This window comes from Aulonocara stuartgranti, assembly GCF_965226115.1.
Source record: "Aulonocara stuartgranti genome assembly, chromosome: 22".
NCBI classification, from domain to species: domain Eukaryota; kingdom Metazoa; phylum Chordata; class Actinopteri; order Cichliformes; family Cichlidae; genus Aulonocara; species Aulonocara stuartgranti.
Window position 1 is genome coordinate 25,139,850 of NC_138957.1, and position 15,480 is coordinate 25,155,329.

The window sequence follows — 15,480 nt, forward strand, 5'->3', positions numbered from 1 at the left end:
GAGACTGACTGACTGGTGGAAGAGAAATATAGATGGAGGCATAGTTTGGTGGCTTGCCTGGCACAGGCAGTGACTGATTGGCTGGTGGGGCTGTTTCCAGCTGCTCTACTGTAGATCTCAACGGGCTTTCTGTTACCTCGGGCTCACCCCAGCACCAGCTGTGCTTTCGTACCTAGCTTGCAGTAGCCCCTGGGCACTACACTGAAAACACTGTTGTATAATACACAGCTTTTCTTTTAATAATAATAATAATAATAATAATAATAATAATGGATACTTTATTGATCCCCATGGGGAAATTACTTGTTTTTCTCTGCATTTGACCCATTCACTCAGTGAAGCAGTGGGCAGCCCACTAAGCAGGCGCCCGGGGAGCAGTGTGTAGGGACGGTACCTTGCTCAGGGGTACCTCCCTACACACTGCTCCCCGGGCGCCTGCTGTTTCTCTTGATTTTTTACCTGACCACTAAAAAGAAACACCCAGAAGATGCCATTCAAGCTATTCTGAATATATCCACCATGCTACTTGTTAAATTGTCATAATACATTGAGTGTACTAATACTTGCACATGCTCATTTTTTATATTTCTTTATTGCATTTAAGTGGAATATGTGAGTGTCAGCAGGGCCAGATGTCATGCGAGCTTAGCCTGGATTTGGCTGCACAGTTAGCAGTATTGCAACACGTTGCATGATTCCTCACAACCCAAAGCTGATGTATTATTTCATATTTTCTGCAATTGATAGTGATGCATTATTTCTCATACCATCTTCTCTTTTCCTTTCTTCTCTTTGCCGTCTGTCCAACCTCTCCCTCCTCTTCACTCCTCGAAATCTCTGGCATTGCAGCAACAAGAGCAGGACCCCACCAACCTGTACATCTCCAACCTGCCAGTGTCTATGGATGAGCAGGAGCTGGAGAATATGCTGAAGCCTCTGGGTCACGTCATCTCCACAAGGATACTGAGGGATGCCAACGGGGTCAGCAGAGGAGTCGGCTTTGCCAGGTAAACAATGTTAATGAAGCAAGTGTTAAATATGCCTCCTTTCAGTCCCTACAAATGGTATGCCAAGCTCTAAAAGCCAGATCATTTCTGTAATACAACTCTCTAGCATCTCTCTTTATGCTGCACACCTCGACTTTGTAATAGGCTTTATTTTAAAAATGCTAAGTCTGAAGAGTAAGTCGAGATAAGCCTGCTGGCACACAGTAATCAGGGTTATTTTTTAAAACTTTACAAATATCCCTCCCAAGCCACAGAAGACACTATACAACTGTTGTCACAGGTTGAGGAGTGTTCCTTGTGGTGAGTAAATCTAACTAGGATTTTTACCCACTGCTCACATTAAGATCTGCCCTAGTTCAGCTGTGCCCTGAGATGACTCGTGTCTTGTTTTTGGTACTAAATTAATAAAATACATTGTACGTGTACTGGCAAGCACACGCTTGTGCATTGTCTGAAATATGAACTGGTACTTATGTAGCGCTTTTCTACTGAATTTGAGCAATATCCACTACAGGCCTCATTCACCCACATATTTGTACAAGTGCTTTTTTCTGTGCCTAAGCACATCATGTTCACACGCTCACACTCACATGATGGATGCATCAGGTGCAACTCAGGCTTCAGTATCTGGCCCGAGCATAGTTCGACATACAGGTTGGGCTCAACCACTGACTTTCTGATTAGTAGACGAGCTGCTACTAATATGCTTTTCATTTTAGACAGTGAAAATATGAAAATATGATTTGATTCTTCCTCTAAGCCTGTTTGTCCATCCATCTGCATATGAGTTAATGAATGCTTTCAGCTGTGCATTCTCAAAAATTAACAGATACCACCAATGATTGTGTGTGTATTATATATAGTAATAGTATATATAGTAGAGTAACGGATGCTATTTTTCCCAAAACAAAGTCTGAATGACTGAACAGTTTGTTTCTTTTTCTACTTAGAAAAGTTTCCACTTCAGCTTGTTAATCCCCCAAAGTCATAAACCGTTCTGTCCTTGTCCTCGACAGCAGCCACCAGGCTCTCATTCCTCTCCACACATTCCTTCCCTGTTTACCCAGAGGAGGCCAATGACGGCCACAGAACCACCATCTTGCAGGGATTTTTCTTAATCACCTGCTCTGGCTGAACTCCTCTCCTATTCCCTGCTCTATTACCAGGGGTTACAGCAGGACAGACTGGCACAAACACACAAAAACACACACACACTTGCGCACCAATATGAGCATCTGCAGAGTTAGACCTTTACGCAGGCGTACACACTTGTGAATATGCACGCGTGCATGCTCGTGTGCACGCACGCAAACACGCACTGAAAAGCAAGCTCTCACACAGAGACACAGGTAGGCAGCCTCCTGCAGACCAACAAGCAGAGCACAGCAACAACCTGCCACAGGCCACCTGTTCAAGAAGCTCTCGGTGGGAGGAGGAAGACGCATGACGGAAAGGGAGGGTGAGACATGAGTGTGAAGCGATGATCAGATAAAAGCTTTAGAAGTTAATATACAGAGAAAGAGAAGGTGAATGAATAGAGAAGGAATTGAGGAAACTTTTTAGAAGACTGAGAAATACTAAGATGAATTAAAAATTTCCATGAGCGTTGGCGTGTGATGAGTAAAGAGAGTACAGGTCAGGGAAAAGGGTAAAAAAAAAAGATCCAACCAAAGCAAAAATAAACAAACAAAAACCAACACAATTGAATGTTTTTTATAAATTGGAGAACTCCCATTAGCTGTGTCGACAGACATACAGACAGCTGCTGAGGGCTGTGCTGTGTGGGGCATTAGAGAGAGTAAACTGAGCTAAGTGTTTGTGGGCCGATCCATTACTGTTATCAGAGCCCATTACTCCAGCCCCAGCACTAATCATTGCAGACAGCAGCACCTGATGCCATTAACCAGCAGCGCACACAGACAATCCAGCCGGCTTCACTGTCTACCTGGCTGACTCTCTGACTGACTTGTTACCCCAAAAGCTTGACTGACCAGCAGACAGTGAGTCTGACTGGTTTGCTTCCCTGTGAGTGTCTAACAGCCTGTCCGCCATATGCACTTCATGTCTACTTACATCCTTTCCGTTTACCATCCTGCTGTGCAGCTGGAGAGAAAGAAGGAAAGATGTTATTGTGTGTAGGAAGGCTAAAAAGTGCAATGAAATACAAAGAGAAGCTTTGCTTTGACATTCAGTCAGAGAAGCACTAAATAAACAGTGAAGAAGGGGGATGCATCCAGCTGCTATTGTAAGCCTGTCTCTTTTAAAATGGACAACAAAAGCATCCCAACAAACAACCTCAAAACGGCTTGTGCTTTGATAATGGAGTCCACACCACAAAAGTCATTATTTCATAAGCACTACAAGGTTGTTAAGCTTGAGTGATAAAGAGGTTAGCTGTGCTTCAGGCAGATCCTCTCCGTGTCACTAGCCTGCCTCCTAAAGTGAGAGCATTATGAGGCAATAATTTCCGTGTTCGTAGGACTGTGCTGAGATTCAGTGTTTGGTGTGGATTAGGAGCATATTGCCAGCGTATGTTGTAAACATAAACACTCGATGTATGCAGTTCCCGGTATATTCACTTCAGCTTTCTGATGTGGCACCTATATCAAAAAATCTATAGCATATAAACAGAGATAAATAAACAATGAATCAGAACAATGATTTCTTATAAAATTAATGAATTAATTAACCAGCTGGCTGCTCTTGTACTTCAAGTTTAGTAGTAGTTTTTTTGTTTTGTTTTGCTTCTTTTGAGTGAAAATGTGCTGTGTATAACTTAATATATCTTTTTGAATATTATTTTATAAATTAAAGTCATTTTTAGAAACTCGTTATGTTTTGCAGTTAGCTGAGTTGCATTGGTTGGTTCATATCGGCCTTTCACTAACACTCGTGGAACAGAAGGGAAAGAGTGAGGGCTGGGGAAAGGGAGGATACAGGGTCAGTGAGAGATTGATGATGCCAGGAAGTGTGAAAGATTATATATTCTAAAAAGAGGAGTAGGGAGGAGAAAAGGGGAGAACGATTTTGATGTGGATAGGGCATAATGTTGAAAGAAAAGGATGGACACAGTGGGAAGGAAAGGAGGGCACAGAAAGTGAGAGAGATGGGCCAGGAGAGAGGAAGGATAACGGTGAAAGATGGAGGAAATAACCAAGGTTGAAAGACGGGGAAGAATGAGAGAGACGTCAAAAAGAAAAGGTGTAGACGGGCTGGGAGTAAGATGGATGAGATGGAGAGCGCGATAAAGAAGCTATGGTAAAAAAGAAAAGAAAGAAAGATGAAGGTAGCGATAGCAGAAGGATGGGAGACAGAGGACAGGGAAGGGGGAGGCTGACAGGATGATATGAGTATTTTAGGAGGTGAGGGAGAATAAAGCATGAAAATCTGGAAGGCAATGAATTCTGCACATTCCAAGCGCATATTACCATAAAGACATGGCATTCAGTCAAGCCTGGATTTAAAAACTCTCTCATTTTAATATGTCTTCTTTGCGTCTATAAGGGAATCTGCAATATATGCACAACACGGATCGTGCAAATTCATGCAAAAGGATATTTGCTTTTTAATATGTTACTGTCTTAACACAATTGAAATTTTCAGACAAATCCATTGCACATTGAAAAAGAAAATCCTAGCATTTTACTCATGCAGGCTGTAATATGGAAGGTGTTTAAAAATTCTTGTAGCACACACAGTTAAGCTGCAAGTTAAAGGAATATTTTGATATTATTTGCTCTTACATCAACTTGTAAGAGAAACTGATAATTAAGTTACATCTTTGGATTTATGGTCTTACACCTTTTCAATGTCAGATAGGGTGTGTGTATGTGTGTGTGCGCATGCGTTGTAGATCAATTGCTGTAACTTTCCGAAAGCAGCCAGCCAACATTCACGCCCACCTCATGCCATGAGCGGCCAGCTGTGTGGAGGTGAAAGAGGAGACAGCCATTGTAATTGTCTTTCAAACTTTTGTTGTTGCTGTGTGTCCACCTGTGGAGCTTTTGATTTGTAACACTGAACGCAACACAGCGAATGCCTGAAGTGTGTGGCCCTTCTCTACGATAGCCATTCTCCTGGTTTGGCCACACACTTCTGATTCCCAGTGTGGTCAGCAGCCAGTCTGAAGAAGGTCTCCCAGCCCTTAGCTTAGCTTTACAGAAAAGAGCTGCTCTCCAGCACACGATCATTTCTTTAATATGCCAAAGTGAGAGTACAAATTGTTTTAATTTACTGGTGTTCAACTAGTAAAATTTATTAGCCTAGGGCAATAATTCCCTGTAGTTGTCACTGTGAGGCAACTAGTCTAGAATTCATGAATGCAGTGCTCTCAGCCAATAATAAGTCATATTTACTAGGAAACACCCACCAAGGATTCTGATTAGTTTTCTGAAATGCAAAATTGCATAGAAAATATGTATATGCATGTGTGTATAGGTTACATCTCCTATTATATTTCAAATCTTTGGAGCTTAAGTTGCTCAATCCTTTAGGGTATCTGTTTATTGTTGCAGAGCAGTGTGTGTGTGTGTGTATGTGTGTGAGAATGACAACAACACTCATATGCATTTGAAATGTACGTGTTTTGATGTTATGTGTGTATGACATTAGTGTGTGTAGGCTTGTGATGTGAAGATCAGAGCCCCCCTGCTGGCCAGCTGCTTGGCCTGTATATACTCTTTGATCCTTTGGTTGGAAAAGTGGAGACGAGTCAATCAACTTCCTGTGTTCTCTCTCATCTTCACACTGGAATTGCCTTTTATAAGCATGTAATTTCTACCTTCCCGTACCACCTCATCTTTCACGCCTTTCACCTACTCTCCAAAACTTTCTATGCTTTGTCTTTTCCGTTATGCGCAGAAAAGGACTGCATAAACACCTCTTTGCCTGAAAGCCCTGAATTTCATTATGAACCTCTGACTCATGTAACCAGTGATTTGATACGGCAGATCAGCTCTCGATAGTCTCACTGCACTATTAGTATGAAAAGACTGATGCTACACAGCCAGCAGGACACAGTTTAGGGGGTGATGCTTTATGGTTGTAAATGTGTCATCGGTGCTTCTGCTACAAACAGATTGTTAAATTGAACCCTACATGCCGCATGTCGTTGCAGGATGGAGTCTACAGAGAAATGTGAAGTAGTGATACAGCACTTCAATGGAAAATACCTGAAAACCCCACCAGGCATTCCAGGTGAGTCTCACCTCTTTTGCTTCACATTACTCTCACATCACCCCTTCCTTTTCTTTTTTTTGGGTGGGGGAGGCATCATTTTGCAATAAGGAACTGCCTTTCTAATTCACTTATGGTAATTCCTCATCTCAGATCTGCCGGACAGCTTGATAGATTGCGTACACTGCTGTTTCTGACATCTGAAGCTAACTGTCGTGGTTCTGGCTCAATAGCTGATGGTTCTATAGGTCTCTTCCTCGCTCGTTCTGTAACGTCTTCACTCCGTGTCACCGTCTCTCTCCCTGGTGGTGCTCAGGCTGCAGGCTGGAACTTCTCGGGCAGGAGAAAACCCTCTTAATATTCACACTCATGCCTCTGTGCTGTTCTTCGCAATCTACTTAAGAGCTTGCACTCTCCCCTCGTTCCTCTTCTGCTCCTGCTCTCTCTGTTGCGGTGTCCTCTCGCCTTCCTATCGCTCTCTTTTCTGCAGTCACCCTAGACAGTGGCCAAGGAGAAAGCAGACAGGGAAACATGGGTGAAAGAAAGAATAGCAGAAAATGGAGACAGATGTAGAGACGAGATTGTACCTCACCGTGTATCGGTGCTGAAAGAGGCATCACAGTTCCACAAGTAAGCAGGCAAGGCATTGGAAAAAGAAGCAAGTCTCCAGGGGAGTGAGAGTATCAAGAGGTGGCAGTGGAAGAAAAGTGAGTTGGAAGGGGAAAAAAGTGTCAGAGGGAAAGGCCAGGATGAAGAAAAAATGCTGCTTAAGCACTTTTGGGTCCAGGTGCTGCAGCAGAGTCTCCCGTGTATCCCAGCAGGACATGAGGGCCAGACGGGGTGATACCCGAGGAGATCTCCTTCACCACTGTGGCAGCTATATTAACACTCACACCTCCAACCAGCAGCATAGAAACAGACCCATAAATCGCTCTCCTCTATCCAGTAATATCTCAGAAAGACTGGATTTAGAATCTCCGTATGTGCTCAGTCACTGCATAGCCAGCAGCCATTAAAGGCAAGGTGAGTGGTTATATTGAAGTTGAGCCGTAATAGGAAACCTTTAAAGCTGTAATATCAGGCTGACCTTCCCCTTTAAGGGTCTATCTCCCTGCCGCTCAGGCTTTATTATTGTTAATGGATTGTTCAGGCTTGTGCCAAGCATGGAGATTTACCGCCCTGATCGAGGAAATCCTTCTGTGGAATTAAGAATGGTTACGTTTACAAGGTCCGCTCTGGTTCAGCGCTGCTATGGTCCCTGCTAAAAGGTCTATGAAAGCTTCTCTTTCCTTGCTTTACACCTGAACTTTTACTGTTCTTCGAGTTGTTGCCATTTGTGATATGTGGTGATACGGTACTTCCAAAGGTTGCTTTCGGTTTATTAGCTTGGGCTTTAGTTTTGTAGTTTTTGTCACAAGCCTGATATATTCACCTGAATTCACCGGGAATTTGGGAATCTGATGAAATTGTACCACGCAACCTGAAGGGAACAAGCCGACAAGCAGTCAGAGAAGCTATGCAACCAAAACTTGAGTAAGCAAGTCAGAATTGTTAGTCAAGTTCCTCTTTGGATGTGGCAATTGTGTAAAAGGGGATCAGGTCAAATACTTGAACCTTGTCGGACTTCTTTAAAAAAATTATAACTTCCTTCCAAATACCAGAGTAAGTAACACTGATATGGTAGATGCACAAAAGCTATAAGTTAGCAGCTGAATTTTCAAGTTTGCTGTGCTGGTACGCTGCAGATGCTCTCAGATGTTCTGATGATGAATAATGATAGAGTAATGCTCCCTGTGATATTTTATACTTTTTCCATAGTTTTCAGTTCACATGAGGGTGGGGTGGAGATGAAGCTGTTCTTTTTTCCTCTATGATGTAGTCCATGTTGACTTGCTGTCTCCTAAATGGAGATTTCTGGACATTTTGCTGTTATCAAACTCAGATGTTCCTTTGCTGAGGGCCCTAGGGCTGTTTCTGTTTCTCACAGAGGGAGAGCGAACAGCCCTTTAGTAAAAGTGTATTTTTGTGTGTTGGGTTGCCTGAAAGTGCGCGTGTTATGCGTTTGCACTGCATTTGTATTGGTCTCAAATTTATGCGTGTTCACATTCATGCACGTGTATTTAAATTTCTGCATTTCCAAATGGGTGCACATACATACCGTGTGCTGACAGTCTCTCTGTGTGTGTGTGTGTGTGTGTGTGTGTGGTTGTGTGTGTGTGTGTGTGTCATTTTGGTGGTATTTCCCCAGAGCCCTTTGCTATGCAGGGCAGCTTCTTCATCCATCCTACTTTGACAGCTCAGCAGCACCCCCCGGGGGGCTCCCACCACACGCAGCACAGGCGGAGTGTGTGTGTGTTTGTCTGTGTGTGCGTGCATGAGTATGCTTATGTGACAGCCATGACTGTTACACTGTGTGAGCCTTGACACACGCACAAACCACATAAGCACAAATATGGCCATGCACCGCTGACTTTGACCTCAGTGGAATGTCAGCATCCATATAATGCTAATGAGAAACTTCTTTTTTCTTTCTCTTACCACCATTTAGTGTTTAAAACATGCTCTCAAGCATACACAACACATTTAGGGTAGCACTCCCAACACACATGCATATATACAGGCACACATTTCTCAATCATCAGGCTTACTCCCCCAAACCTCTCCAGCCGATATCTGACAAGCCTCTGCATTTCCGGCTTAGCCACTCAATCACACTGTGTCAAGAGATGTGGCCGTGTGTGTGTGTGTGTGTGTGTGTAAGAGGGTGAGTGTACGCGTGCATATGTGCAATTGGGGATTGTACTAGCTGCCTACCTCCACCCAGGTGTGTCCAGTGCCAATACAAAAAGGATATTGAGTTGTAACCTTGCTGTCCCATACCAGGAAGTAAATATCTTGATGTCAGGTGGCAGGTCATCTGGTAAATTCAACTGACCATGGGAAAACAAACCAAAAGGAAGTCACCATGTTGGCAGGAAGTTAACCGTGAGTTGCTGATAACAGACCAACACAGAGAAGAGGAATTGTGGAGATGCTAACAGATGGCAGCTAATAGCGCCATAGACTGAGTCCATACACTTCCTGCTTAAATTTTAATGTAATAACATCTGACTTCCTTGTGATTACATGAGATATTGAGTTGATCTACAGTGTGAAAATATGATAGCAGATGGCAACTAATGATACTTAACAGCTTCCCTTTTCTTCCCATTAGGTTTTCTAATGAAATTCTATGTAATTTTCTATGAGATCCAACTACATGCGCTACATAGATACACAAATGAACTCATTTTTTGATCCGTGGTAATGCCATCCTCTCTGAATGCTCATTTTGATCACAGATGATTTAGAAGTGCGTTAAACAAGAGCTAGTGCTTTATTTCTGTCTGCAGTAAATGTCAATTGCGAGAAGACATGTTGCATTCTGAGAACTTAAAGCGAATATTCGTGTGTGTTCCAGCAAGTTCTACAGAAATGCGTACCACAGTACTCGCATATAGATGCATCTAATCAGCAGTCCAGGTCAGGTTTGTTTGGTGAGGCCTGGTTGATATGAGAGGTGCATAGCAGTCGTCCAACAAACCAGTCACCGAGGCCTGCTCTAGCCGCTCTGCTCTGCCCACGTCTGATTGTGATTCAGAGAGAGGGACATGATCGATAGCCCTGATGGAGCACCACAGCTGTTTAGCTATTCTGTGCAATGCGGCAGCCGCTCTCCCTGTCGCTGTGGTCGGCGGTGAGCGTGCATACAGTATACGTGCACACAAATATAAACTCATACACAACGCATGCACACAGATGAAGAACATGTCCCTTACGCCCAAAATATACATACCGTGTGTCGTTTCAAATATTGACACGCGCACATTCTCAGATGCTTCCAGCTGATGCTGCACATATAAATGAACATGTGATTTCTGGCTGCGCGCAGAAATCGATGGATTGAATCACGCGAGCACGATCTCCTCCTTTTCTGAGAAATGGTCAACTTTTAAGTTCGAGGCGAGAATAAAGAGTTATCCTTGTTTTTAGTGGATGTGGATTTACTCAATAAACAAAATAAATGGAATTTATGAAATGTGACTCCAGCTATAAACTATACTGAAGTGAGCCCAACAGGGACACATTATGATTTACACTGCAACCCTGAGCACTGGGAAAGTCAAAGGAAGCGCAGATAAAAAGTGATTTAATCCGCTGGCTCCACTGAGCCTCGCTGATTAAAGCCCTTCGTCCCACAATGCATTAAACAGCTTAGAGATGACACCCTATGGTAAATGTAATTCAGACCAGAGATACATTAGCCATTGTTTGTTTTTTGGCAGGTGAGTAATAACATGTACATACCTTACTGTGTGGCGGCAATGGCAGAAAGAAAATTGATAACCTGCTCCACTGAATTGTGTCTCTTTATGTTTTTTAACTTAATTTTAGAGTCAGCAATCAAACCATAGTTAAATAATCAATGAGGTTACGTGCAAGTAGTGTTGAGCATCAGAAAAGGGCAGCGCCAGACTTTGATGAATCTAACATTCGCTTGGACGTCTAACTGTGCAAACAGAGATTCAGTCCAGACTGAATGTGCAGTAACACTGCTGCTTCTTCCTTTTCACTTCCGCTGGTACCGCTCGCTCCGTTGTCTTTCTGCCAATATGGCAGCAGAGCTGCGAGTCGGCTCCAATATTGTCCAATGGATGCTGGATAAATAATGAAAACCACATCAGGAAGCAGCCACAGTGGCCTTGGGAGATGGAACGAAGCGGAAACATGCAATATGTACAAGCTTTTTTCTTTTCTTTTTTCTTTTCCTTTCTTTTTTTTAACAGAACGCTGGCATTTTTCTCTCCCTCTGTTTTTGCAATTTCCACTAGTCTCTGTCTTTCTCTGTCCAAACTCTCACTTTGCCTCACTTACTCTGTCAGTCACAGTGCTCTGTTATACAGAAGAGGTTAATTTAGGCCTACAGTAAAAGCCATATTCTTCAAGGACACTTGTGGTGAGTGCCAGTGCTTTCCCCACCCTCGAAAATGGTAATTGTTGTGTCTTTCAGAATACTGATCAGATAACCAGTTTGATAATTTGTCTGTTCTGCCAGAGATCTAAATAACACCCAGGGTTTTATAAAAAACACTACATCTGTCAGGATAACACCAGACAGAATATACAGGGTGCACTCTTTGCCAACCACCTGTTAAATAAAATATAGTAAAGACGGGCCAAAAAAGTGCTGCCCCACCAACACTTTCCATCATTATGTGCGGATCACAAGGCCTGTGCAGCTGAGGTTGGGAGGAATTGTTGCTGGGGGTGGGTGGGGGTGGGGGGCAGTTGCAGGAAAGAAATTCCTCCCTGTTGGCATCCTCACCAAGGCAACAGTGCCAAGATAGCAGAGACAGCCCACGGTATTAAAACATCCCTCACTGAATTAAGGCAAGTCCCAAATCACTTGGTAAGTCACAAAAAGCCCTTCTGAAACTGTCAGTCATACTTGAGTAATCTATGTTAATTTCTGCCATCCCTCCCACATTCCCCTGGCTAATAACTGGCCTGTCGGCGGGCCTCGTCTCTCTCTCCCCTATGGCGTGTAGATTTAACGTGCAGCCAAGTAGGTTGGCGACTTGGCTGTCAGGATGTCTCAGACATGGCTGCCTTTCCAAGTACGTGAGAGCACGCGTTTCCCATGATGCATCTGCGAGTCATGTGTAGTTTGTGTTCTGTGAATTTTTTTGTTTTTTGTAGCTGTTGTTATCCTTCCTCGTTTTTTCGTCAGAAACAAAAAGGTCAAATCCATTATGTATTGATGATTAATTTACTGCTTCTGCTGTCACTCAGTGCGAGCCAGCCATAGTTCTGTCTCTGTATGTGATCCTCAATGGCAATCAGACAGCTTTTCAATATACTCCGCCACAGATAATAAGTGGCCACAAAACCTCAGTGCTTTCCTCGGGATATTGCATCATAATGAAATCTGTCCTCTTAGCATGAACCTTCCACCCCCACCTCTGACTTCACCCTCCTCCCATTAGAGGCGGGACACACAGGAAGTTATTATTGGCATGCCCAGTAAATCAGACAGCTTCCTGAAAAAAGGATCAATTTCCCCCGATGCACTTTCTCATTATAACCTTATCTCGCCTACAGACAATAATCTGGATTTGTCACGCTTTGTTTGTTTTGCCACTGAACTGTATCATTCATGAGCAAAGCCAACGGTTAGCAGGCAGGAGGAGGAGAGCGGAGCTGCTCCGAGTGGATCTGTCACTGAAATATAAAGTATTCAGCTGCTGCTGTTCCCTTCCACTGAAAATGATATAAGCCCTTTGATTGGCTTCAAAGTTTGTTTAGGCAGAGAGGAGGTAGCTCCGACTCCTGGAGGGGTTCAGGCGGGAACGATTGACTTTGCTCTCCACTCAACCGCATCTAATGTGGATGGAGACAAAATGAAGGAGAGTTACCACGAGGAGAACCCCCCCACACCCACCCACCCAACAATCGAGAGTAATAGAGAGAAATATAGCAGGAGCACAATGGAAAGGAATAGATTAGGAGCTTTGGAGATGTGACAGGAATAAGCGAAGAAGATAAAAGAGAACAGATGGGGAAGGGCAGAGGGGGAAGAAAGTGATGGGTGGTGCATGGAGCAGAAGAGAAAGGAATGAGAGTTGGATCAACCTGTGCTTTTTGGAAGGTTAAATTTGAGTAAAGTTTAGGCTGCTGCATCTCCAGCAGACGAGATGAAAGGATGACATTGACTGTACGACCGCTTCCTGAGCTTGACCGCCGCGACCCTGGCCCAGCTGTCCGCGATGTTGATCCCCTTCTATTTTCCTCCCTCTCACCCCGCTCACACCTCTCCTTGCACTTTTTGTTGCCCTTGCGTTTATACTCTCTCTCATGGCTCCCTCCCTCTCTTATCTGCCCTGCCGCCACTGTCTTTCATCCCTCGCTCTCCCTCTGCACGTACACCCATCCTTTCAGCCTGCTATTCTTCACACACTCCTGCTCAGACGTCCCTAATGCTCATCTATGTTACCAGATACAGCTGAGTGGACACAATATTAAAGCAGGAAAACTAAGCACCTGAGGCTTCTTTTATTTATAAAGAGCGTTTTTCCTCTATTCTCTGGTTGACATGTGTTCAGTCTGTCCATTGATGTGCTTGCCTCTCTGTTATGCTGTGGATTCACCGTGTGGGCAGCTGCCAGTTGTGTCAGAAGTTTGGAGGTTCTGTAGGTTAAACATCAAAGTAGAGTAACAACAAGGTTGAAAGCTATTGCGAACATGGCTGAGAATACCGTCTCTAGCATGTAACCTCATTACAAAATAAGCCGGTGAAGGCCGTGCTGGCGACGTGGTGCTTAAAATGGAAATATCTCGGCCTTTCTTTAACCAAAAGTCTTTAAGCGTATCAGATTTGGTAATGAGAAAGTCCACGCATACGAGCAGACAGAGATGTTGGTAATGACAATTGTAGCTGCTAAACATTAAAGCAAGGCGGCAAAACTTTTATTGTTAATGGCGCATTTCGTCCCCGGTGGGAGCGCAACGTGCTGCACGAAGCACGAGCTATCACAGGAGAGGCCGTCATAAAATTATAAAGTTAATATAAAACTGCAATAAAAGCAACCTGAAACCTGATTAACGTAACGGTGTGTGTTTAAACAATTAAAGTGAGTATGAACAGCAACTAAATAATGAAAAAAAATGTCAAAAACATAAACCCACAGGATGGAGTGAAATAATCACACACTAAATTTGAAACAATAAACGAGGAAGATATAAAATAGATGCATTCATCCGTAATTTTTCTTCTGTTTGTCCAAATCATGGTCACACGAGGCACTGGAGCTTATACCAGCTGTCACAGGGCAGGGTTAGATGTGGGCATCACCTCTGGACGGATCACAAGTTTGTCACAGTCCCAGTAGTTTGCACTGTGACCTCACAGTAAGAAGCTTCTAGCCCCGGATCGCTAAGACCTTTCCCTGTGTATCCCTACAATATGGTGATGACCTGTCCAGTGTGTAACTTGCTTTTTGCTGCATGACTGGAAGGATTGATAGTCGGGTATTTCAAGCCAACAGCAGACCATTAAAAAAGATCATCAGCATGACTATGCCAGAGAAAAGTTGTACATTAAAATAAACCACGGGGCAGTTTTGGTGGAGAAATGTTGCTTTTAGCAACATCAGGGAGCTCAGCTCTTAAGATTTATCATGATAGTAATCAATTTATAGCAAGGTAAACTGTAGAAATACAACATTTGTGTGAAAAAAGTAAGGCCTATGTGATTGGCCAGATTGCATTGCGTTGCTGCAGGATTTCAGCCGGGTTCCCTCTACACGACTGATAGGTTATCAGACTGGCTGCATTCAAGTCAGAGAGCTGCTCTTTTAAGTGGTTTGGGCTTAATCTTGAGTCATCCCCCTCTGTGGGTTTCCAATTTCAAGTACGGATGAAGTGCAGCAAACTCAATGCAAATACATTGCTTTGTAGGTTGCTAAAATTACTAAAGGCTTTAACCAAGAACAGCGGTCATGTCAATGTATTATTAAACAAAGTTCTTTGATTTTTTTCTATAACTTAGGAATGTGCAATGAAACACAGTTGGGAGACTGAGTAGTGGTTGAGTTTCTTACCCAGGAAACTATTTCTTATTTGTTTATTCTCTAAATATTATACTGGCAAGCTCTGAAATCAGACTGTTACTGCCGTAAGAAAAAGCCTCTATCTTTTTTTTCTGCTCCCTAACCCAAACTGAGATCTCCACCACTTTAGGAAGATGGTGCTGTGATGTGCACATTATATTCAAGGATCCCTAGATTCTTGGTTTTAGCCATCAGTCAACTTAATCTAATGCAGGACCTGAGGCAACGTATTTCTTTTGCAAAGAATAATATTCAGCCTCTCAGCAGATACAGTAGGTCACTGAGCTCATAGCCTTCCGGCCAGCTTGCCCGTCCTCTAGAATGAAGATTAAGTTTGCTGAGGAGGATAATCATGCTCTAAGGTCTCTGTGGTATGCAAGCAATTCAGCAGGCTTGCTTTCTTTGGTTCTGTTCTCATCTACTCTCCAGCTCCTGCACCTGTCTTTATGAAAGATCAGACTATCACGGTGAAGTATCACAACACAAAGCCGATGGTTTACAACTTTCCTTTATTCCTTTAAGGGACATTTGAAAATGGATACAGATAGTGACGTACAGCCGGGTCATCCGGGTGCCCAGAATTGACTGATTTTTATCCTGTGTGTGCTTGCGTAAGGGAAGCAGGAAAAAAAAAAAGGAAGCAGCAGGCA

General features: G+C 43.4%; 1 protein-coding gene across 4 annotated transcripts in view; it reads left to right on the top strand.

Moving 5' to 3' along the window:
• The window catches only part of LOC309698512 (RNA-binding motif, single-stranded-interacting protein 3), a 296,725-nt gene that overhangs the window by 223,107 nt on the left and 58,138 nt on the right, over positions 1 to 15,480 (top strand). For all 4 annotated transcript variants that reach the window (XM_082521018.1, XM_082521020.1, XM_082521019.1 and 1 more), the window contains 2 exons: positions 850 to 1,007; positions 6,124 to 6,203. In XM_082521018.1, coding sequence (XP_082377144.1) covers positions 850 to 1,007; positions 6,124 to 6,203 — 238 coding nt within the window. The remainder of the gene's footprint in view (positions 1 to 849; positions 1,008 to 6,123; positions 6,204 to 15,480) is intronic.